The sequence below is a fragment of the Physeter macrocephalus genome, chromosome 14 (assembly GCF_002837175.3).
Source record: "Physeter macrocephalus isolate SW-GA chromosome 14, ASM283717v5, whole genome shotgun sequence".
NCBI classification, from domain to species: domain Eukaryota; kingdom Metazoa; phylum Chordata; class Mammalia; order Artiodactyla; family Physeteridae; genus Physeter; species Physeter macrocephalus.
Window position 1 is genome coordinate 12,933,009 of NC_041227.1, and position 23,735 is coordinate 12,956,743.

Here is a 23,735-nt window from a genome sequence, read left to right on the forward strand (position 1 = left end):
GCAGTGGTTGAGAGTCCGCCTGCCGATGCGGGGGACACGGGTTCGTGCCCCGGTCCGGGAAGATCCCACATACCGCAGAGCGGCTGGGCCCGTGAGCCATGGCCGCTGGGCCTGCGTGTCCGGAGCCTTTGCTCCGCAACGGGAGAGGCCACAATGAGAGGGAGGCCCGTGTAAAAAAAAAAAAAAAAAAAAAAAATACAGGGCTGGGAAGGGCTTCTTTCCAAGCTTGGCAAATTTCCTGACCAGTGGCTCCAGGAGTTCAATGTGACATACACAGAGGTGGTTTTTATTTTGAGATTTCATGCATGTGGGGCTAGAGGCAAAAGGTGGTTCTAACTGTTCCAAACCCCAGCGCTTGTGGAAGGAGAGGTCACCATCCCTTCACACCTTGTACTCCCCACCTGCCTGAAGTCAGTCCCCCAGCTGGTAGAAGGGTGTGCGGGGGGGTCCCTGTCTTCACCTCGTTGATAACCTACCTTTTTCCCAACCAGTTGATGAATGCAGTGAACACCCTGGACAGGGACGTCCTCAATCAGCTACACGTGCAGCTCATGGAGCTGAGGAGCTGCAAGGGTTACAAGCAGTGTAACCCCCGGACCCGGAACATGGACCTGGGTGAGCCAGTGCCCCAGGGCGGTGCACTCCCCACAGGAGGGGACGGAGGAGGTCGTGTCTGAAGGGGGAACCCAGAATCACCAGGAGTTGGTGAATTCTCACCAGTAGCTATAATATCACCTTCCTAACATTCACCAACCATGTGCTACTTTTACGATAAGTGCCATCACTTACCCATCACTATAAGCCCACCAGGGTGCTAAGTGTTTTACACGCATTAACTGACAGGCCTTCTGACAACCCTGAGGTGAATCGGCTTGTCCTTGTTTTATGTATGAGTAACGTGACTGGGTCCAGAGCCCACGCACTTGGTCACACTACCACATCCTCTGGGAAATTTGCCGAGAGCCCACACTCGGGATCTCCCCGCTGCCCTCGGCTATCCGCTGTAGCATAGGTGTTCTGTGCCCACGTGTGGCTCCCCCACTGTGACCAAGGTCAGTGCTGAATGACTACAACAGGAGCCTGAAACCGATAAGAGACCACAAGAGTGTAGGCGACCTACCAAGAGTCTTAGGGACAGCTCACCTGGTAATTCAGTCCCCTGTCTAGGAGCCACTACCATCATGGGTTTGTGACAAAAAAAACCTGAAGTGTTTTAAAGAAGAGGCAGTTGTAAAGTTTGTCCTTGCTTGTGCCACTTTTGCCCTAATTTACCTGTTTCCATGTTGTGCATTTCTCTCCTTTAGGACTGAAAGATGGAGGAAGCTATGAGCAATACAGGTATTGCTTTTGCTTTTAAAGCCTGACAATCGCCCCATATGGTGGCCCATCCTGTAGTCTAAACCTCGAGGTTGCACGTGTGAGGTTGGGATGCTACCTTTCTCTGGTCTGCCAGAGGCCTAGCTCACCCACCAGCGATAGGTGTCCACTAAGAGACCTTCTTTTGTCTAGTTCTTTGGGGGTCACTTTTTCTTTCTTGGTGACGGTTAACACTCTTTCTCCTTTTGACACTCGAAACCTTAGGCAGTTTCAGCGTCGAAAGTGGCCAGAAATGAAGAGACCTTCTTCCAAATCACTGTGAGTTGAGGAACCAGTTTACCAATAGAGATCTGGCCTGATCCGCTTCGTTTTGCCAAGGCTGTTCTGCATGCGTGCCCTTTCTCACTTAATCCTCTCATCTGTTCCCATAAGAGGGGAAGCAGTCATGTCAGTCTTTCCCATAAAATAACATACTTGGATATATATTTCATGTTCTAGATTATACTTTGTCTAATACACTGTTGTTCTCCACATCATCATCTGTGCTTGGTAAGCTCAAGGCCTTCCCTGAGAGGCTGAGAACCATGTCAGTTGGCTAAGTGCCAGGCGTCTTGAAGGCTGTGGCTGCAGAGGTGCTACTTGGTCCATAGTGTCAGCGGCAAGGTGGCCTCATTGAATAGTTTCCAAAACATCCGTGCTACGAACTCCAGGGCCAACAGAGGCTGGCAGGGGCCAGGAGGCTGTGGCAACCTGGAGAGGTCACTCTGGTCTAAAGAAAATGGAATGGGATGCAATTTGAATCCTCTGCTTCATCGAGAAAATCCAGAATCGTAGATATGTGTGAGAATTTGTTAATGTTGGCAACTAATTTGACATGAAGTTACCATGCAGGCCAACCAGCCCCCTTGGTGAGCTGCCACATTTGCAACCTCTGGCCTATTCATTTCTGTCTTTATATGCATATAAACCTGTGTGGCTTTAACAGGAAAAACAGTGGGCCAGTTAAGCATTTCTTTGGTGCTACTAGAATGAAAGCACTTGATCATTACATCTCACTTTCTCCTTAGCCACTGTCCTATCCAGATCTTTAAATGACATCTTTGCCAGCCACTGAATGTGTAAGCCAACAACTGACACTCTAGATGATTAGGTGAGAGCAAGCAAGCCCTGAGGGATCTAGAAATATTCCTTCACAGCAGCCACATCCTTGAAGCAAAGCTTACTCAGCTGTAGGACCAATTAAGAAATCCATAAGCAGCGTGATAAATGAGTTTGCTTTGTTCTACAGGGGACAACTGTGGGAAGGCTGGGAAGGTTGAGAAGCATGAGCTGGACCTCCAAAAACAGAGGCATCACCTGTACAATGAAAAACTCTGAACGATTTCCAGCAGACCTATGATGTTAGCCATGAAGCCTGAGACACACAGAATTCGCTTTCAGTCAACATGGCCGATTCTGGAAGAGAACCATCAGGAGTAGTGAGACTTCTGGAAGTCCATTTTTGCCCCTGCTTTTGCTTTGGATTATACCTCACCAGCTGCACAAAATGCATTTTCGTCTCAAAAAGTCACCACTAACCAACCCTCTCTGAGAGGCTCACAAGGGACGAACAACAGAGAGATTTTCTTGGAAATTTTCCCCGAGGGTGAAAGTCACTGGAATTTTTTTAAATCACAGGGTAAGAACCACCCTGTTTTAAATCCTCATTCTTTTGGTCCTTCACAAAGAAGGAACTAGGAAGCAGGACAGAAGCAGGAAATGGTGACCGAGTTTCACAATGAGTCAACAGCACAAAAGTCATAAATTTATACTTCACACTATAACCCTGGTTGCCTCTGAAGAAACTGACTTCACTGTATATATGTGACTATTTACATGTAACCAGCTCGGGAACTTTTAGGGGAATTTGACTAATAAGAAAACCCAATTTTCAAGAGTGGTGGTGTCAATAAACGCTGTGGCCCATGTAAAAGAAAACCCCGTGCAGTTGTAGACTTTCCTCTTCCTGACCAGATGCCATTTCTCCCAGGATTCCTTTGTTATCTGTCCCAGAACTGATGTTTTTTTAAAGTTCAGCAAAGACATAAACTTGATGTATGTCCCAAGTTTTAATAAAATTGTATTTGTAAAGAAATTTTGTAGTCTAAGTAAGTAAGTATTGTCAAACAATGTTGAAAACCCCAGCCAGTGACCAGCAGTTGGTATGAGGGAACCTTTGACATTTTCTAAAAGGCCATTCTTAGGAGTCTTTTTGGTGTTTGGTTTTTTTTGTTAAAAAGCATTCAAGGGGCTTCCCTGGTGGCGCAGTGGTTGCGCGTCCGCCTGCCGATGCAGGGGAGCCGGGTTCGCGCCCCGGTCTGGGAGGATCCCACGTGCCGCGGAGCGGCTGGGCCCGTGGGCCATGGCCGCTGGGCCTGCGCGTCCGGAGCCTGTGCTCCGCGATGGGAGAGGCCACGGCGGTGAGAGGCCCACGTACCACAAAAAAAAAAAATAAAAAAATAAAAAAAATAAATAAAAAGCATTCAAGATACCACCAGTCAACACCTTTTTGGAAGGAGACACCATGGGTTTAGATGGTTTTTTAAAAGGGAATACATGGTTATAAATTAACTAGAATTTACCATACTTCAGGGACCTCAAAGGTAAGTCTCATATCACACCAGCTTTAGGACCTCGCTTTTTAAAAGTATTAACCAACTGCAAAGCAACTCACCTTATCCAGCCCTTCGTCGTGTACCGGGTAGTCCCACGGGTAAAAGGTGGCTGTCGGAACGCTAGACTGGGAGGAGGAGGAGGAGGAACTTCAGCCATCACCTGGCCCAGCACGTTTTTCCCTAACACACGACCCCTAAGCACTTACCTCGTGTAAGAACAGGGCCATGCCTTCAAGATTTCTTTTAACCTCACAGAAACTGCTACTATTATCTGAAATACGATTCCTTAGCCTTATCTCTTACCCTTTATCCAATCGGGATTTAAAAAAAAAAAAAAAAGTGGCACACTCTCAGCCTTCAATTTTAAATAGAAACCTTTATTTACAATGACGTCCAAAATGATCAACAAAGGAGTCACAGCTTACCACTCAACCATCTCATAAGTTATCCCATGTGGTTTGGATTCTTTGCAGTGATTTATATTTTTAAAAAACATTTAATGTAAAATTGATTGAAAGTGAATTCATTCTCAACACTGTAAGTCAATTCCTGAGAATTTAAATATTGCTCTCAGAATGACATGTCCATCTTCTGCAAAATTCCAAATATTGGAAAGAGAGAAAGAAAGAGAAGGAAAGAGAAAGAGAAAGAGAACACCCTGCTCATGATTAAACAGTCTGCCTTGGAGCCACATAGCAGCTCCTGTTCCTCTGCAGCAGGGGAAAGTTCATCTACCCAAGAGGTTTCACTCCTATGAATTTCCCACTTGTGAACAAATGCACAGATTCTGCAAATAAAAAGGGAACTGGACAGGCATATGGGTAGCTGGCAATCCATTCTGTTTACTTTCCAGCTGCATCTGTCTATGGATCAAGGAACTTATATTATAGGACAGCAAGCCAGCTATGTTCTGTAGTACCCCGCCCCTATACACCCCCAACTCACCTTAGATATTAAATACTGATTAACTAAGCAGTCCTACTGATTGATATTTACACCTTTCCATCAAGATGCACAGTTTAGAAAAGTGGCATCATAATATGAACATTAACAATGGATTTCTATTTGTTTTTTTTAAAGGAAGAAACGAATCTCCTTTATATCATTTTGATCTTTATAAAATATATATTTATATTTATATATCTTTGGATTCAGCAAAAAAGTAGGTACTGGAAATATCACACATTCTAAAAGCAGATGCAAACATTACTTACACTGTTCACCCAACAGATACTAAGGTTTAAAAAAGTGGTGGGGGTGAGGGGAGGAGGGGTGAGGAGAGGTAGGCAGAGGAGTACAAAGAGAATTATCCGAAAAAGATAAAACGGGAATAAAGGTAAAAACAACAAATTATCTCAAAGACTGCATCTATTAAAAGGAAACAAAATCTCAAATTTGCACCAATAAAATGAACAAGTAGAAAATATAAAAACTTACAATAAACTTCATTTTTCTTCCATATAAAAAGGGGGTGCTGCCTTCCACTTAGCCTGGAGTCAGGACTGACTGAGGAAAAGAATCACAAAACTTTTTGTTTTTAATTAAAAGTCAAGAAAGGGTAAGAGCACCATTCTCTTTCTCCCACACACGTGTGACTTCAACAAGAAAGGTTCAGATACATCTGATACAACTGTGTCTAAAAAGACAGAGACTCTTATTCAGCTCTGCCTCTGTCTCCAGACCAGAGGACGTGTTATCTAAAAAGTACAGGCCACTGGGATGGAAGCTGATGGATTTATAATCTTAGATTTGTTTTTAACCAGGTGGGGGGAGCGTGAAACTCAAATCCACTCTAGTGGTGGTTCTGGAAACACAGGTTTCACTTACTCATAAGTCAAAGAAATTAAATGATCTCACCTTCAGAGACACCTAGAAATATTGGCTAAATGTGTGAAAAAATTTTAACTGGCTCTCAGTTATTGCTAGGAAACGACAACAAGGCTAACAGACACTCGAAATTCATAGATAGTCCAAAAACCCAATTTCATTCAACTGTCTGAACCTGATAAAGTAAACCAGGTAAAGGGAATTAAACTTGCCTTTCTTCCCTATTCCCAACTGACAAGTGGCAGCAGCAGAAAGGGGCGGGGGCAGAGCAGGGAGGGAATGCAAAGGCGCCCAGTCAGACCTCGGCTCTGAATCGCATGAAACTGGCTGCTGTGGAGACCGGACTCCTTAGGAAATAACCATGATGCGACTCCTCCAATTCTCAGGGGAAAACATCACAGTAGTGGAAGGACAAGACAAGCTGAGCAGACACCAGGAACCACACACTGAGGATTCTACGCCTGAGATCTCAATGTGGGACTCAGGTCCTAGCAACCAAAACCTTAGAGCACTCCTAAAATGGATGGGAAGACAACATATTCACTTTAAAAAAAAAAAAAACCATGAACTGCCATTTAGTTTATGGACTGTTTAAAATCCAAGATTCTTCTTTGAAGTCAAACTGCTTGATCTTTTAAAATCCTTGATATCTGTTTTTTTTTTTTTGAAGTTTATTTCCCCGTATCTATTCTCTCCCCCCAAATTAACAAAGTGCTTAGTTCTGGTAAAGAAATTTTTTTAAAAAATTTAAATGTCTACATCTAAATGATCTCTTTAAAAAGCATTTAGATTAAGAGACTGAAAACAAGCGAGGCATCTCAGGCTGGGGGCAGGGAAAAGCTGTTGGCCACTGCCCCATCCCCCAGGCCACAAAATTCAGGGGATGACTTCTGTTGGTAACCTCACCATGCTGAACTTACTGAAATCAACAATGTTAAATATTTAGTTTCACAAACTCTGTAAAAATGAGTTGTTGTGACCTACAAAAAAAGGTATATACATATTTTACATAATACAATATCTTAAAGGTCATATTTACAAAAGAAATTCTATTCACAGAAACACTGCGAAATTCTGATTCAGAATGCAGTACCTGGCCTTGGGTTTTCTGCAGTTTATTTTCAAAAAGCATTATTGCTCTACCATATAGGCAAAGGGTGAAACCAGTACTTTCAACAACAACAAAAATCATAGTTCTTGTCCAACAGATTAGTTTAGACAAAAACTAGGTATGTGGTTCACCGTTCCTCAAGACCTCGAGAATATTGCATTTATCCATTACTTTTTAAATAAAGTGCACTCCGCTGCACGTTAGCATATGAAAAATTGCCACTGACTGCTGCAATTAAATACTGTCATCTATTTTCCCTTCTGCGAAGCCATCTGACACCAAGGACAATTCCTGGAGGTAAAGTATTACAGGACATTAGGGGCAGATAAAAATGCTATTTAGGAAAAAGCCTAGGACAACCAAGAGTAGGGTCAGAGCAACTCAACACTATCCTTAAGGGAGAACTTGGAAATGCCCACTCCCGGGACAGAACATGATAGCGACAAAAACACTCGAGGTTGGGACCATGCTCTTCACCCAATACAGCAACTATCAAGAAACCAGATGTTCTAATCTCTTGATTTCTCCAATGTCCTCTGGCCCACCTACATTTTTTCCAAAGACTTTGGATAGCCAAGCAGAAAAAAGTGACACCAGACAGTTCTGTGATCAGTAACACTCCGTACCTCCAGAATCACATCCTGAAAAGGGAGAACGCCAAAAATATTTCTGTTTTAAACACCATGATACATAGGAGGAGGGAAAAGTAACAGGCAGATATCACGCTTCAGCTTAAAATCCAGTCCTGCCTGCTCAAATGACATCACTTGAAATACCCTTGATGGAGATCAAAGCTGGTCCTTTCTTCAAAGCTGGGTGCCTAGACAATGATTCTTTACTCCCAATAATCCTAGTGCAGTGTCATTTGTAGAGTGATTTCCTTGGAGGTCCTGGTGTAGAGATGTCAGCAATATTTCTGTTGACAACCAGAAGTAACATGAGTAAAACACACACTTTGCCCAACAGAAAAGAATCCGTTATGTCTACACTGATGGCTTGCAACATGGCTCTGGCTGACTGATTCAGTTCTTGGATCCCAGATTTCTGAAAGCATCAACTGGCCCAGTGCCTTCAAACCAAAAGTTTTTTCAATTATTACATATATTTTTAAGTTATACATCCAAGTTTGAAATCTACCTAGGACCTTTAACATTACAGTTGAGGCTTTGATTCTCTCCAGAGAACAGGAAAAATTTTTTGAGAAAGGTAAGGAACAGATCCCCCCACCCCGTACCTGATCAGGACCCATCGGCATGCCAGTCATGGGCATGGAGTTCATGTTCATCTGTCCCATGGGACCACTGCTGCCATTCATGTGCACCATACTATATGCTGCAGGATTCCCCTGGTGGGCAAACTGCTGCTGGGAAAAAGAGCTGTAAAGAAAGTGGGAAATTACCTCCTGGGTCATTTTTATAACACAGGACATGCACACAGAGACTACCGCAATTTTGTCAGTGTCGCTGTACTCAAGCAGAGAACATGAGCAAGAAAACTCTGACAGCCTGCCTTCTATCTTTCACAGCTCTCTGTACTCACTACCCTCGTGGAGATGCGCACAGTAGGAAGGCTTCTCAAAACAGATGAGCCAAGTCACACGCTCTCTAATGTAAGCCTGGGACCTTTGATCTCCCTATCCAAACAGGCTTGGCTGAAAAACACAGAGACTAATTCCCTGAACTTCTGGCACTAGAATGTGGCCGACTTTTATGAAGTCCCTATTCTGGGAATTCCCCAGCAGTCCAGTAGTTAAGACTCTGCAATTTCACTGCCAAGAGCTTGGGTTCAATCCCTGGTCAGGGAACTGAGATCCCACAAGCCAAGCGGCCCAGCCAGAAAAAAAAAAAAAAAAATTCCCTGTTCTTCACCTGTTCCTGGTCAGCGTTCCTGACGGCCAGCCCTTCATTTCCGAGGACTGATACATGGGTGCAGTCTGAGGGTGCTGCATCATGGGATTCTGGGAGGGACCCATTCTTGATGATATCATCGCATTGGGAGGACTAGGCACTCGACCAAAGGCTGGATCTGGCTGTTGTCCCATCCCTTTAAAAAAGAAAGAAGAAGAAAAAGAAATTACAATGCTCAAATGCTACCTCCTTAGAATATCAGCTTTCTATAGTAACTTGAGGTTCTTTTTTAAAGGTGGGGGAATGTGTTAGGTATAAGGTATAAAGATGCTGCCTGCCAGTAACTCTTGCTTCTCACCAAGGTGACAACTAGAGCCAGGCTTACTACAGAGGTGCACACTGTGTGGAACCCCTGAAGGGCACTTACTTCAGTGAGCTTTCTGTATAAAAAGGACACCATATCACGCTGCTCCTCACTCCATCCCCCTTCAGAGGGCAAAGAGCTGTGTCCCCAGCTGATGGGGACACATCCTCAAATGTCATCTCTGCAATAGATACCTCTAGCCCCACTCCCACCATGTTCCTGGAACCTCACAAAGGCATGACTGTAATTAATATGTCCAAGCCACCAAGAAAAGGAACTCAAAAAGCCCACACAGTGCATTGCTCTCACTGTTCGGAGATGGCAGAGCTCTACTATGCTGGGACATACTGGAGGAGACCTGGTAAGTCTTTCTTCCAAATTAAGATGTGGGGAACTGTAAAAACAAGACCCGGTGGGAAAAAACCTGAACTATGATAGATCATCTACCTCAATGACAATCACCTGTGCACTGCAGTAGACATTTCTGTTCTGTTATTTTTTAATTAATTTTGTTTCTCTTGTGAAATAACAAGAGAGCGAATAGCATTTGTTTTTCATATACAACAGACCTAGTGACGCTTACATCCGTAGGAATGTTACTTTGGGGAAGACATTATTATCCCTGACAAATTTACCATAATTTGGTGGATATGGAAACTGCTGGGGTGGAGCTTGTGGCATGGCAGGCCCTGCCAGGACTCCGTCCATGGTGGGGGACGCAGTCACGTTAGGGGGTGGACTGAAGGCCTGGGTCTGCTGCTGCTGTTGCTGCTGCATCATCATCGCCACCCTCTGCTGTCGGAAGTGATGACTCAGCAGCTCTCTGCTGCGCTGGGCGACCATCTGGGCGTTAAGGAAACCCTGCTAATACCCAAGAAAGAATGCAATTACACACATGTGGCAAGAGCTAGCCAATTTCATACACACAGTGCCCCCATGACACATGAGGTATCAGAGAGAAAAAACACCCAATGCCTTTCTATATAATTACAAAAAAGGAAACGCACAATTCTCATTACGGGAAAGGCTTTCTGGCTCAGTGTGGGTATGGGCGTTGGGGGAGAACAGGGACCTGGAAATTACTGGGGGCTAGGGGACGAAAGCAGGCAAGTCACCGGGCTTTGACATAGTTAGAAAACATTCCTCAAAGTGAGAGAACATTCAGGAGTAGAATTTGAGGACAAACTTTTCAAAAACTATGAAATAAAACAGCAAGAAGAAAAGGGGCAGGAATGAGACTATGTTTGGGGGAGAAACAAAAAGAGAAGCCAAAAACAAAGCAAAGGGATGGGGTTATACTCAGAGAAGCAGGAATCCACCCAAGAAACTCTTGTAGTCTCTCTAAACCTTCTAACAGAAGAGGTGAAGGGTAAGGAGGTGATGTGATCAAAGCACTGAACAAGGAAGCTGACCTACTGATTTGCCAGCTGGGAGAGATCATCACCAAAAAGCAAACATTTATCCTCTTTTTGAAAAGCATCCTAGCTCAGCTTATACAGGAGGTCTGCCTATCAAGAAAATATATAGGTATCGGTACTTCCAAGTAGGTCTAACAGCAAAAACTAGGCATTTCAGAATTGTTGTTGTTTAACAATATTTCAAACCACAGTAGGGATTTTCGTGTAGTCATCTGCCTTGTGCACACTAAGGGAATGCCTTAATATAGTGTCCACCATGCGCCGGAGGCAGACGGAACTTTAACAGCATTCCTCCCACTATGGGAAATCAGGTCATCTCAGAGGCTGTCACTGAGAGTGGGATTATAAATTATTTATTTTCTTCTTTATACTTCTTATAATTTCAAATTCTACCCAGTGAGCATGTGCTTTCACAATCCAGGAACAGAAAAAACTTCACAGATTTGTTATTTTCAATTCCTGAAAAGTAAATGGTAGCTGTTTTCACAACACAGCAACTGATCACAAAGGGAATTAATTTTATTAATTTTTATTGGAATACAGTTATTTTATTTTCTGTTAATTTCTACTGTACAGCAAAGTGAACCAGCTATATGTATACATATATCCCCTCTTTTTTGGATTTCCTTCCCATTTAGGTCACCACAGAGCACTGAGCAAAGCTCCCTGAGCTATACAGCAGATTCTCACTAGTTATCTGTTTTATACACAGTATCAATAGTGTATATATGTCAATCCCAGTCTCCCAATTCATCCCACCCCACCCCCGGGGAACTAACTTTAAAAACATGAATCAGTGGTTTTTAATAAAAGAACCTCTCTTCCTCTGATTCTTCCTAGTTACCAGTAGGAGAGACAAAGGGAAGAAAAAAAGTGTGATGGGACCATGGGATGGGTTCTTACACAAGAAATTTGGGATTATGTACTGTCTTTGTTTAATAAACATTTACTGAGAGTCAAGCATGGGCCAAGCCCTGTGCAGGGCATTCAGCCCTGAACACGGAGAGACTTATTCTCACCTGGGAGTTGACCTGAGGCTGCATCATGGGCCTCATCACCGCAGCCCCACCAGCAGTGGCGTTTTCCATTTTCATTTCAAGTGCCTGACGGCTCTGATTCAAAAACTGGGGAGAGACAGGGTGGTTAGAATGCAAGTGGAGCACGTTAATGAGCCCAAACAGCTGTCCACACCCTTGGCACCACCCAGCGAGGTCATGATGACACCTCTAAGCCATTACCGGGCTAAGTCAGGGCTAAGCTGAAGCAGCACACTTTCACATTTCAGAAATGTTGGTGCTGGAAAGCCCTTGGCTGGTACGTGAGGCCTTCATGTTCAGCAACAGGAGTAAAAGTGAAAGTGCAATTCTGCAGCTTAAAGAATGTCTTCAACAGGAACTCAAAGGATTTATAAAATCAGATTTTCTCTGGGATTACGTAGGCTATTGGGGAAATAGCTTTAATTTGATCAAAGTAACACTGGAAAAAACTACTTCTGCTACCTTTTCCTGGGTAATTTTTAGTGGAAAGAAATGATAAAAAAATGATACCATGAATGCATTAACACAGCTTTCCTGAGTACCTATGCTGACTTTTAGGAACATTAATATACTGGAAGGGTCTCCGGCTCACTGGATTCTCAATTCACTCATCTGCTTATGTGGTTCGATTCCCCCACATTTAAGAGCTCAGTGCACTCAAGATACAAAATAAAAATAAATTTTTAAAAATGTGTTACAAAGGAAACAACAGAAAAAAAATATTAAAAGAGCTCAAGTTGTATAACACATCTAGAAAGCAGAGGTTCCTTAAAGAAACTGCTCAAATCAATAAGGTTTCAACATCTGGCTATTAACATTAAGGACTTTTTTTTTTTTTTGGTGGTATGCGGGCCTCCCTCTCCTGTGGCCTCTCCCGTTGCGGGGCACAGGCTCCGGACGCGCAGGCTCAGCGGCCATGGCTCACGGGCCCAGCCGCTCCGCGGCATGCGGGATCCTCCCAGACCGGGGCGCGAACCCGGTTCCCCTGCATCGGCAGGCGGACGTGCAACCACTGCGCCACCAGGGAAGCCCAAGGACTTTTTTTAATAATAGAAATTATCTACCTCTAAGACTACGAAGCCATCAAGAAACACTCTTCTCCCCCAAGAGCAATCCTCTCGGACATTTTTTATTTTTCAACCTGTACAGTAGAATATTCTTATAGAAAGGTATCCAATTCTAGTACAACCACTCCCTAGCAAGGAACCATCCATACAAATAAAATGTTAACAGAAATGAAAACGAAAGGAATTTCTTTAGTTGATGAGGGATAGAGAGCCAGTGGCAAGAGCCCTGAAAGAACACAGTCCAAAAACAAATGAAAGAGGAGGAGGCCAAAGGGAAAGTTGCTTCGGGCATGTGACTGGTTACCTGCTGGCCCTGCAGCCTCTGCTGAAGCTGCATTCTAAGTTGCTTGGGAGTGTTTGTCCGGGGTCTCATGATGTTGGCCCGAGGGTGCATTCCTTGGAGAGGAAAACCTCCTTGGTTCATCTGATTCATCATCGAGTTAAAAGGTGGTGACTGTCCCGGAAGATTAAAGCCTCCCTGCATTGGAGGCCCCTGTGTCGGGTATGTCTGCCCATATAATGCTGCCTTCTGCTCCATCATTACTGCGGCTCCTTGGCCTTGGAAAGCATCCTGTTTGGACTCCAAAGCTTGTCCCTAAACATCAAACACATAAATGAACAGTAAAGTACATGCGGGAAAGCAACAGAAATACAATGCTCTAAAGAAGGTGAAAAATATAAGTCAATATATGTGAACGATGACACTGCAGAATTCCAAAAGCGAAATCAAATTTATTGTCTTAAATTCCATGAGATCAGAGACCAAACCATCATTTTTTTTTTTTTTTTTTTCCGGTAGGCGGGCCTCTCACTGTTGTGGCCTCTCCCGCTGCAGAGCACAGGCTCCGGACGCACAGGCTCAGAGGCCATGGCTCATGGGCCCAGCCGCTCCGTGGCATGTGGGATCTTCCCGGACCAGGGCACGAACCCGTGTCCCCTGCATCGGCAGGCGGGCTCTCAACCACTGCGCCACCAGGGAAGCCCCAGAAGATTTTAAAAGATTAAAATCTTTTAATAGCTGTGTACTAGTGCTTACGGAGCACAGGGTCTCACACAGGGAGACACTCAAATATTTTCTGAGCCAAATATCTACAATGTATTGAGTACCTGGAGAAATACTATTTGTTCCAGACAAGATTTCTGTGCCAACACTGACCTCCCATGCCAAGTGTAAAATAAATCAATGAAAATCCCTGGGATCAATGAATTCTCATGTAATCTGCACAATAATGCTTTTGAAGGTGGCAAGAGGCAAGTTTAGTAGACAGGTAAATCAACAACAGCCCATTCCCCTGAGGTGTATTCACCACATGAACAAAACCTAAAGGCGGGGCTTCCCTGGTGGCGCAGTGGTTAAGAATCCGCCTGCCAATGCAGGGCACATGGGTTCGAGCCCTGGTCCAGGAAGATCTCACATGCTGCAGAGCAACTAAGGCCGTGCGCCACCACTACTGAGCCTGCGCTCTAGAGCCCATGCTCCGCAATGATAGAAGCCACCGCAATGAGAAGCCCGCGTACCTCAATGAAGAGTAGCCCCCGCTTACTGCAACTAAAGAAAGCCCATGCACAGCAACGAAGACCCAACGCAGCCAAAACTAACCAAATAAATAAATAAATAACCTAAAGGTGCTCAGTCAACCACTATTTGTACGTGAGGAGAAAGAAACCTATTAACAAGTATTTATTGTGTTATATGCCAGGTATCACTTCTCTATGTGTTAACCATGCATACAAAGTAATGTCCAGCAGAAAAAGAAGTAAAAAAAAAATACTCTAAAGGAGGGGAGAGCCTGCCATGTTAAGACAAGAAGAGCCAGGCAGGTGCTGCATCCACCTTTATCTTCTTGTCCTCGGGCACAGGATGCCAAGTGTGCAGTTGACACCTTCACCAAGTCTCGTCCTAAAGCACACCTCACCCCGCGGCGACCGTGACACCATTCTCTATTTTCTCCCCCATCTCGGGCCTTTCCTTGGAGGAATGTTAAGAGTTCATCCGCCCCAGGCCCTCTTCTTTCCTCTCGCTACCTTTTCTACTCGGTCTCCTCATCCACTGGTGACAACTGCCAAGTTTCTTTCTCCAGCTCCAATGCCTCGGACTCTTAACTGTGCTCATACAGGCGCCCACTCAACATCTTTACCTGGACATCTTGGGCATCTCAAACTTACCATGTAGAGAACAGAAGGCGTGATTATCAACAGTCCCTCCCACAAAAAAAAAAAAAACCCCGATTCTTCTCCAATCTTCCCTACATCACAATAGATGGCAACACCATTCACCCAGAACTAAATGCCAGCAACTCCGATTCCTCAGTCTCCCTTCCCAAGTGTGCAAGTGCGTATGTGTGCACACAGGGCACAAGTCCCGTCAGCTTTTCCTCCGTGACACGTCACATAGGCTACCCTTCTTTTCATTCCGTTGCCATGACCCTTCCCAAGACATCTTCCTGCCATCTGTGCGTCTACTCTGTGCCACAATACGAATTCCCTCCTCCAGACAGCAATCTGAGATTTCTGTTTATAAAGTAAATCAGACCATAATATACTCTATATTGCTCTTGCTAACCCTGCTAAAATGACAGCAAACAAGCTAAAAGGTAGTATTTATCCCCAAAAAAAAGAGAATATTGAAGGCAACAAGATAAAAAATTTCAACAGGCATCTGGAAAGTGTAGGGAGGAGTAAGCAACTCAACACAGCAGAGAAACTGAAACCCGTGTGCCTGCAGAGAAAACCCACCTGAGGACTGAGTCAATGTCTCCCATGGAGCCAAGGCAGCACCCTACTGGGGACAGCAGAAGGTCAGGGAGGGCGCCCAGACAGGGGGCTGGTTAGGAGGCTGAGTACAGACCAGGGGAGCCCTCAGCCATCAGACTGCAATACAACTCAATGGCAACACTGGATGCCAGAAAACTATGGAACTACTCTTTCAAAATTCTACAAGGAAATTATTTTCAACTTAGAATTTAATACACGGCAGCCAGAGGTGCAGTGGGGTGGAATACAGACATTTTCAAACACGGACCCAAAAATTGCAGGGACACAGAAGTTAACAGAAATTTTGTTTCAGCAAACAAAGGAGTAAATCAAGAAAGAAAATGACTTGAGATTCAAGAAACTGAGGATCCAACACAGGAGAAGAGGACAATTATTAATTTCTAGAGCAGCCTCAAAAGGGCAGAGTTAAACAGAGGGACATGGAACTATAACAGGGAGAGAAAGAACTGAGGAATTATCTAATGTGTCTGAACATGTGAAGAAGAAGAAAAAAATACGAGAAACTTTTAGCAGTAAGTATGTAGAAAACAAAGCAAATAAAAAGACAAGGCAATTAACTCAAACCAACCAAAAACAAAAGCCTATGCAACTACACCTGGCTCAGCAATGAGCCAAAATGATGTAAATATGGGGTACCTATTTATTTAAAAACAAGGGACATAGTCACCTTCAGGGGAGAGACTGCACGTGCCCACACGTATGTAGAGGGTATGGGTGTGAGGGTGCGTACTAGAGGAAGAGGGTATAAATACAGATCCACAATTTCTTACCTAAAATTCCAAAAAATTTTTAATTCTTTAAAAAAGACTAACAATTTTTCATTAGTACCAAACGTATTTAACAGCAAAACCTGGCCTGAACTTGTACGAAGCAAAACATAATCTCTATAATATCCCACTTAGTGTGATTATGCATTTTGCTGTAGAAGTATTAGCACGTTTGATCACAGGCTATTGCCCAAAAATTACAGTATTGCTCGAAACTCTATCAAGAGTATTTTGTAATATATGGTACCCATGCACAATTTTACCCTTCTAAGATCCAAAAATTCCTCAATTCCAAAGCATATCTGATGTCAAGGTTCTCAGATAAGGGACTACAAACGCGTAGTCAACTATCATATCTGGAAATCAATAGATATAGACTGAAGTTGATAAAGAAATAGCTGCATAATCATATTTCTTAGAAATATTACCAAAATAAAGAGGTTTCACCATCTCCCAGTGGAGCAAAGGAACTGTGGTTCTTCAGTAAGCATATTTTCCTATAGTTTTATTTTTTAATTAAAAATGGATTACTTTCCTGAAAAATAAAAATTAATTACAACAAGAAAGGAAGGAAAACTGGTCTCATCCTTACCCTGCTTACAATCCTTCCATGGCTTCCCAATACAAAGAAAAAGTCCAAACTCTTAAGACAGATTTGTAGAACCTAGCCTCCATGTACCTCCCCAATGTCATCTCAAACGGCTCTCTCTCTGTTCTCACCAACCTCAGCCACTTCCTAGAACCTGCAAGCTCTTTCCTGCCTAAGCAACTCTGAGTTAGCTGTACCTCTTCTGGATTGTTCCTTCCCTAGGCTGTTTGCCTAGCTAGCTCTTTCTCATCTTTCAGGTGTCAGCTTACATGTCATCTCTCCAGAAAAACCTTTCCTGACTATTCAAGTCAGTCCCCAGTTATGCTTTTTTTTTTTGCGGTACGTGGGCCTCTCACTGTGTGGCCTCTCCTGTTGCGGAGCATAGGCTCCGGACGCGCAGGCTCAGCAGCCATGGCTCACGGGCCTAGCCGCTCCGCGGCATGTGGGATCTTCCCGGACCGGGGCACGAACCCGTGTCCCCCGCATCAGCAGGCAGACTCTCAACCACTGCGCCACCAGGGAAGCCCCCCAGTTATTCTTTATCTCATCATCCTGGTTTTGAAAACACAAACATTTTTAAACTAAAGAACAAAACTATAAACAAGCCCCCACTAAAAAGAAACTGGATGGACTTCCCTGGTGGCACAGTGGTTAAGAATCCACCTGCCAATGCAGGGGACATGGGTTCGAGCCCTGGTCCAGGAAGATCCCACATGCCACGGAGCAACTAAGCCCGTGCGCCACAACTACTGAGCCTGTGCTCTAGAGCCCATGAGCTACAACTACTGAAGCCGGTGCGCCTAAAGCCCGTGCTCCACAACAGGAGAGGCCACCACAATGAGAAGCCCGCACACCACAGCAAAGAGTAGCCTCTACTCGCTGCAACTAGAGAAAGCCTGTGTGCTCTGCAATGAAGACCCAATGCAGGCAAAAATAAATTTAAAAAAAAATTAAACACGCCTAGAGCCCGTGCTCCACAACAAGACAAGCCACCACAATGAGAAGCCCACACACCGCAATGAAGAGTAGCCCCCGCTCGCCGCAACTAGAGGAAGCCTGTGCGCAGCAATGAGGGCCCAACGCAGCCAAAAATAAATAAATTTATTTTTAAAAAAAGAAACTGGGCAAACTATTTACAATATACAATATAGACAGGTTAACAGTCATCCTGCAAACATGCGTTTTTAGAGAAAATTTTTGACATCCCACCCTATCCTAAGAAAAGTTTCCTTTATTTAAAGGTCTCACAGCATCACATGCCTTTCCTCGCAACCTCTCCTTCACCATGTCTACTTCTGTGTGGTTCCTTGCCTGAGTTCTGGGAGCAGGAAGTAAGTTGTTCACTATTGCTCCTCAGTCTCTAAGGAAAGACTGATTGGCATATAGAAGACAAATATTTGTTAAATGAAGGAATCAACAATCAGTAACTAAAGTATCGCTACAGATCAACAAAATAAAAACCCCATCAGAACTATTAAACACATCTCAATGGCCAAAAAATATAAAATATGTTCAATCTTGCTAATGAAAGAAATACAAGTTAAAACAAGAATCTTTGTTGCCCATCAGACTGGCAAGGATTTGAAAGAATAATCATGCTCAATATTTGTCCCATCACTTGCTCTTTCACACTGTGGGTTCTTTCATCTTCGTGGGCCGTGGCAGCAGTGCTGGTGAGGGTGATGGACTGGAGTCATCACACCCTGCTGTGGAAAAGCAGCTATACGATCATCCAGGAAAACTGCCTGAGAGTATGTAGATAAACCTCTAAAATAAGACCTCTAACCCAATCATCCTTTCTCTTGTATTGTAGCTAGGAAAACAGACAAGGTGAACAAGATGTAAGTAATTCATAGAATTATAACAGAAAGTATTTAGGAACAATTAAATTTTCATCAGTAGATAACTGGTTAAATAGTGTTCAATAAGATGGATACTATTTGGCCATTAAAATTAAAGATGTATACATTAAACAAAAAAGATGATTGACGATGACTTTCATAAAGTAAAACAGGCCACAAAAGTATTTTAAAAGTCTGCTTCCTTTTTTTTTTAATATACACACAAAAGTTACTACGATTCTTTGTGCCAAAATTATGGAGGATTTTCAACTTTTTAAAAAAATATGTACTTTTGTGATTGTCAGATTTTTAAATAAGGACCGTTAACTATTTTACATGAAGACAAAGAAAACTATTTCCAGCTTAAATAAAATTCTAGGGGATGTTCCTGGTGGTCCAGCGGTAAAGAATCCGCCTTCCAATGTAGGGGACGCTGGTTCAATCCCTGGTCGGTGAAGTAAGATCCCACATGCCGCGAGGCAACTAAGCCCACGTGCTGCAACTACTGAGCTCATGCACCTCAATGAGAGAGCCGTGTGCCACAAACTACAGATCCCACGCACCCTGGAGCCCACGCACCACAACTGGAGAGAGAAAATCTGCACGCCACAACTAGAGAGAAGCCCACGCGCCACAACGAAGAGCCTGCACTGCCATGTCTCAACGAAGATCCCGAGTGCCGCAACTAAGACCCGACGCAGACGGAAAAAAAAAAAAAATTCTAGTGGCAGTTAAAGCTTCTCGGTCCTCATGTAACCCTCACTTCCTCCCCCACCCAGGTCAGACACGGCTCCTCGGTCAGGGTCACAGGTGGCTGGTACCCCCAGGTGTACATCATCACTGCTCCGTGTTTCTCAACCACCCTTTAAAAAGTTCTGTGCAGTGTTGGCCACACTGAAATGTACTTCTTTTTATACACATTTGTCTCCCCAACAAAGCCTGAGAACCCTGAGGATCTTTCCCATTTATCATTAAACACACAGACTTACACAAGTGCCCCCAAACACACATCCTATAATGAAAAGATCCACTACAAAATGTATGTTTCAAACAATACAGATTTGTAAATGGCATATTTTCATAAGGCTGAATAGGTAACTAGGAATAGGAGATGATGTTGTTGGGATATTCACAGATTTAACCAGTGTAAACAGGTTTTGTTTAACACAAAAAAGCTTGCCTCCTCAGAGTATACACTGGTTGTCCAGGTAGTAGAAAGAGGTAATTATAAAAATGAGGATTCAACTAACATAAGCAAAAAGCAGCATTTTAAAAACTGTATAGTAGTTTTACTGGATCATTTCTATGGTTGCCTAAAATTTGACAACTTTATAAAACAGTAAGTTGCTGGAAGTTCTATCACAATTATAAAGTATATTTTCTAAATTTAATGCTGGTATCCATGAATGTAGTGCTGTACATAAAGAAGAGAAAAGATACACATATAGGCACTGTCGTACATGGCTTCATGGATACATGCGAGCACGCATGCACTCAGACACACACACACATTTCTACTTCCACAGTACTGCGACCTACTTGATTTACAAGTTCAGGAATGCCAAGAGCTCTGTCAATTTCTTCCAGGCCTGTGGCATCTGTGTTGCTCAAGAGTGTGTGCAGCTGGTCCAACAATGCTCTTTCATCACCCTGGCCTTCAAGGTTAGAAGGTGGCCCAAGGAGATCATCCAGGGAATTCCTAAGAAGTGGCCTAAAAAGAGACTTAGATTCAATTTTAATGGCGCTTTTCCCCTTAAAAAAAAAAAAGATCAAAGTAACCCCGCACAGTATTTTTAATATGCAGTAACTCAAATAATACAAGTGTAAATAATAAACTAACAGAGTAGCAGAAAAGAACAAACGGCATCAATTTAAATTTAAGACCCACAATTTTTTATTTTTATTTTTTTGCGGTACGCGGGCCTCTCACTGTTGTGGCCTCTCCCGTTGAGGAGCACATGCTCCGGACGCGCAGGCTCAGCGGCCATGGCTCACGGGCCCAGCCGCTCCATAAGACCCACAATTTTAAACCTCACCAGGTCATCTTTGACCACCATATCTAGATTACAACTCCCAATCCCACCACCAAAATGTAATTGCTAGATCCCTTGACATTTAGAGGATAGCAGAGATTTGGGAAAGGAGATTGGAAGGATGAAGAGGGTAGTGTTTTCAAGACCCTACAAGAGCAGAAGTGGTAGTAGTTAGGATATTGCAGACTGGAGAAATCAACAAAAGAATGGGAAAAAAGGGAGAAATGCTGAACTGAGCCCAGGGTTCTACCAAAATAACTTTGTTTTATACACGGCCCACAGAGCTCAAGTATCGACAAGTATAATACAAACCCCATACAAGTATAATACAAACTCCACAGCAATGCCAAAGTTCTCCAACACATTACAGGGGCATGAAGCTAGACATTTATCCAGTCTCAGAAAAATTCTGTGATGAAACTATTTGTTCTCTACTGGGTAGAGAAGCACTCAAGTTAATAAACTCATGTAGTTACACTTCTGTCTTCTCAACAGATCAATTCATTTTTCTTTGCTTATTTTATTGTACAACTCAAGTCAGAGCTGACAGTGACAGGTAGCCTCTTTCATGCCAATGAGTTACTGACCAAACTTAAAAAATGAAATAGACATAATCCACAATCTTTCTTTCACAAAAATAAAAGCGTGCTATATTTCACTTTCACTTTCATCCCTGAAACGTTTTAAATAATTTTAGAGAAGAATTATCCAATCCTAAAAAATGAACTTTCCAGAAAACTGAGGCTCACCCTCTGCGCACCATTTATCTTGTCAAATTAGTGCTAATTTATCCCTCTCCTCATGGAGGAGGATTGCTACATTATGAGAGACGATCACGGCACATGGAGGCTCCCAGGTGTGACCACTCAACAGTCCCAATCCTGAGAGATACAGTCCTGTCTCCTCCCTCTCCCATCAACGCATGCTGTCTCAGACTCAGCCTCGCTTTTACACACAGATGGCAATGAGTACCTCAATTACAGAGAGTTTTTCTCATTCTCTTTCGGGTTTGTTCCTGTGCTCTCACCCTTTTCTAGATAATTCAATGCTTACATTTTCCACAGGGTCACTTAATAAAGTCCCACCTATTTTGAGTCCCATGAGGGCCTTGTTCCATGGACAACATGCCATCTGGCCAGGAACCAGGTTGGTTCGATGGTGCTGCTTGGCCATAAGGACTGACCCCCATCCCCATGGGAATCTCACCGGGCCCTGCGGGAACAAAAAGAAAGGATAAATTTTCAAATAAGCCAAAGGCAAAAGTTAGCCTAAAACATCTAATTTTCTCTTCTTATGAAGGGAATGCTTACGCATCTGAAGCATCTGCTGCTGCTGCTGATGATGCTGCAACAGTGGTCTCACGCCTGGGATGCTACTGGACCGAAGCGGCATGGCGGGCATTGAGCCACCCATGGCAGGCCTGGGTAAAGAAGCATTATAATCCGTTCCTGGTCTCCCCATGGAGTTTGAATTCATAGGTTCCATTCGGCTGGCCTTTGAGTTTGGTAAGCCCCAGTCTCCCGAGGAAGGAGTCTGATTCACAGTCACGTTTCTGTTTGGTCCACCTAAAACAGAAATTAGGTATTTTCCATATTAGAATGAAATTCTTCTTGTATCATACAGGTACAGTCATTAGACACATGAGCCTTGACAAAAAAAGTGCTCTGTCTTTCTAAAAATAGGGCTGGCCAACTATTAAGACATTTCGGATAGGCCACCACAGGCACACCTTCACTGTACTGTGCTTCAGAGACACTGCGTTTTTTACAAATTGAAGGTCTGTGGCAACCCTATGCTGTCGGATGATGGTTAGCATGTTTTAGCAATAAAGTGTTTTTAAATTAAGGTACGTGCATTTGTTTTTAGACATAATGCTATTGCACACTTAATACAGTATAGTGTAAACCTACTTTTTATATGCACTGGGAAATCAAAAAATTAACGTGACTCGCTTTATTGTGATATTTACTTTATTGCAGTGGTCTGAAACAGAACCCGCAATACTGCTGAGGTATGCCTGTATTGCTATGTATTCATTACAGATTAGAAAATGTCTTGCGGGACTTCCCTGGGGCACAGGTTCAATCCCTGGTCGGAGAACTAAGATCCCACATGCCCCACAGCGTGGCCAAAGAAAGAAAAAAAGAAGAAAATGTCTTGGACTGAAAGTCTCCTTGAGAGTTTAAATCACCAAGACACAGAATAAATGAAGAATACTCATGAAAGAAACATGCTACTTAATTAATTCCAATTAAGTATTTTAAATTTGCTTTTCCCAAAAGAAATTTTTAATCATTAATATTCATTAGAAATAACGTATCAGGGACTTCCCTGGTGGCGCAGTGGTTGGGAATCCTCCTGCCAATGCAGGGGACACGGGTTCAAGTCCTGGTCCGGGAAGATCCCACATGCCGCGGAGCAGCTAGGCCCATGAGCCACAACTACTGAGCCTGCCCTCTAGAGCCCGGGAGCCACAACTACTGAGTCCACATGCCACAACTACTGAAGCCCACGCACCTAGAGCCCGTGCTCCGCAACAGGAGAAGCCACAGCAATAAGACGCCCGCACACCGCAAAGAAGAGTAGCCCCCGCTTGCTGCAACTAGAGAAAGCCCACGCACAGCAATGAAGACCCAAGGCAGCCAAAAATAAATAAATAAAATTTAAAAGAAAAAAAAAAAAAAAGAAATAACATACCCATGTTTGAGCCATAATTTTCCTGACTATCCATCATTCTTGCATTGCCACCCAACATGGGTTGCTTTGGTAACATGGGGAAAGCACCAATATTCTTTACTGGAGGGCTTGGGCCAACGGAAACAGGGCTGTCTAGAGACACTGCTCGGTTATATGGAGGACGAACAGACTGCACAGACTGTGGACTCCTCAAACCTGTTAAAAAACATAAAAGCACAAAACATAAATATCCTCTGATGATTCAGTACATAAATAATCAAGTACAAGACATAAATACCACCCACCCAAGAATGTCTTTCTTACCAAAATAAACACTGTCTTCCTTTACAAAATAAATAACTAAGCCCCCCCAAAAAAGAAAGAAAAAGAAAAAAGTAAAAAAAAAGCCTTG

The 23,735-nt window shown here is 43.4% G+C and overlaps 2 protein-coding genes across 9 annotated transcripts in view; one reads left to right on the forward strand and one right to left on the reverse strand.

Moving 5' to 3' along the window:
• SULF2 (sulfatase 2) overlaps nucleotides 1–3,562 on the forward strand; it is a 145,739-nt gene extending 142,177 nt beyond the window's left edge. For 2 of the 3 annotated variants that reach the window (XM_055090930.1, XM_024128632.2), the window contains exons 18-21: nucleotides 492–615; nucleotides 1,305–1,338; nucleotides 1,582–1,635; nucleotides 2,606–3,405. In XM_055090930.1, coding sequence (XP_054946905.1) covers nucleotides 492–615; nucleotides 1,305–1,338; nucleotides 1,582–1,635; nucleotides 2,606–2,636 — 243 coding nt within the window. In that variant the 3' untranslated portion in view covers nucleotides 2,637–3,405. Of the gene's footprint in view, nucleotides 1–491; nucleotides 616–1,304; nucleotides 1,339–1,581; nucleotides 1,636–2,605 lie in introns of all 3 variants that reach the window. The other variant, XM_007106845.4, reaches the window with a different exon arrangement.
• A 765-nt stretch (nucleotides 3,563–4,327) lies between these two features.
• The window catches only part of NCOA3 (nuclear receptor coactivator 3), a 121,746-nt gene continuing 102,338 nt past the window's right edge, over nucleotides 4,328–23,735 (reverse strand). For 5 of the 6 annotated variants that reach the window (XM_024128329.3, XM_024128327.3, XM_024128328.3 and 2 more), the window contains 10 exons: nucleotides 23,345–23,539; nucleotides 21,958–22,212; nucleotides 21,733–21,859; nucleotides 20,154–20,325; nucleotides 12,947–13,237; nucleotides 11,558–11,662; nucleotides 9,756–9,984; nucleotides 8,778–8,952; nucleotides 8,144–8,285; nucleotides 4,328–7,825 (listed from right to left, as the gene is read on the reverse strand). In XM_024128329.3, coding sequence (XP_023984097.1) covers nucleotides 7,814–7,825; nucleotides 8,144–8,285; nucleotides 8,778–8,952; nucleotides 9,756–9,984; nucleotides 11,558–11,662; nucleotides 12,947–13,237; nucleotides 20,154–20,325; nucleotides 21,733–21,859; nucleotides 21,958–22,212; nucleotides 23,345–23,539 — 1,703 coding nt within the window. In that variant the 3' untranslated portion in view covers nucleotides 4,328–7,813. The remainder of the gene's footprint in view (nucleotides 7,826–8,143; nucleotides 8,286–8,777; nucleotides 8,953–9,755; nucleotides 9,985–11,557; nucleotides 11,663–12,946; nucleotides 13,238–20,153; nucleotides 20,326–21,732; nucleotides 21,860–21,957; nucleotides 22,213–23,344; nucleotides 23,540–23,735) is intronic. The other variant, XM_024128331.3, reaches the window with a different exon arrangement.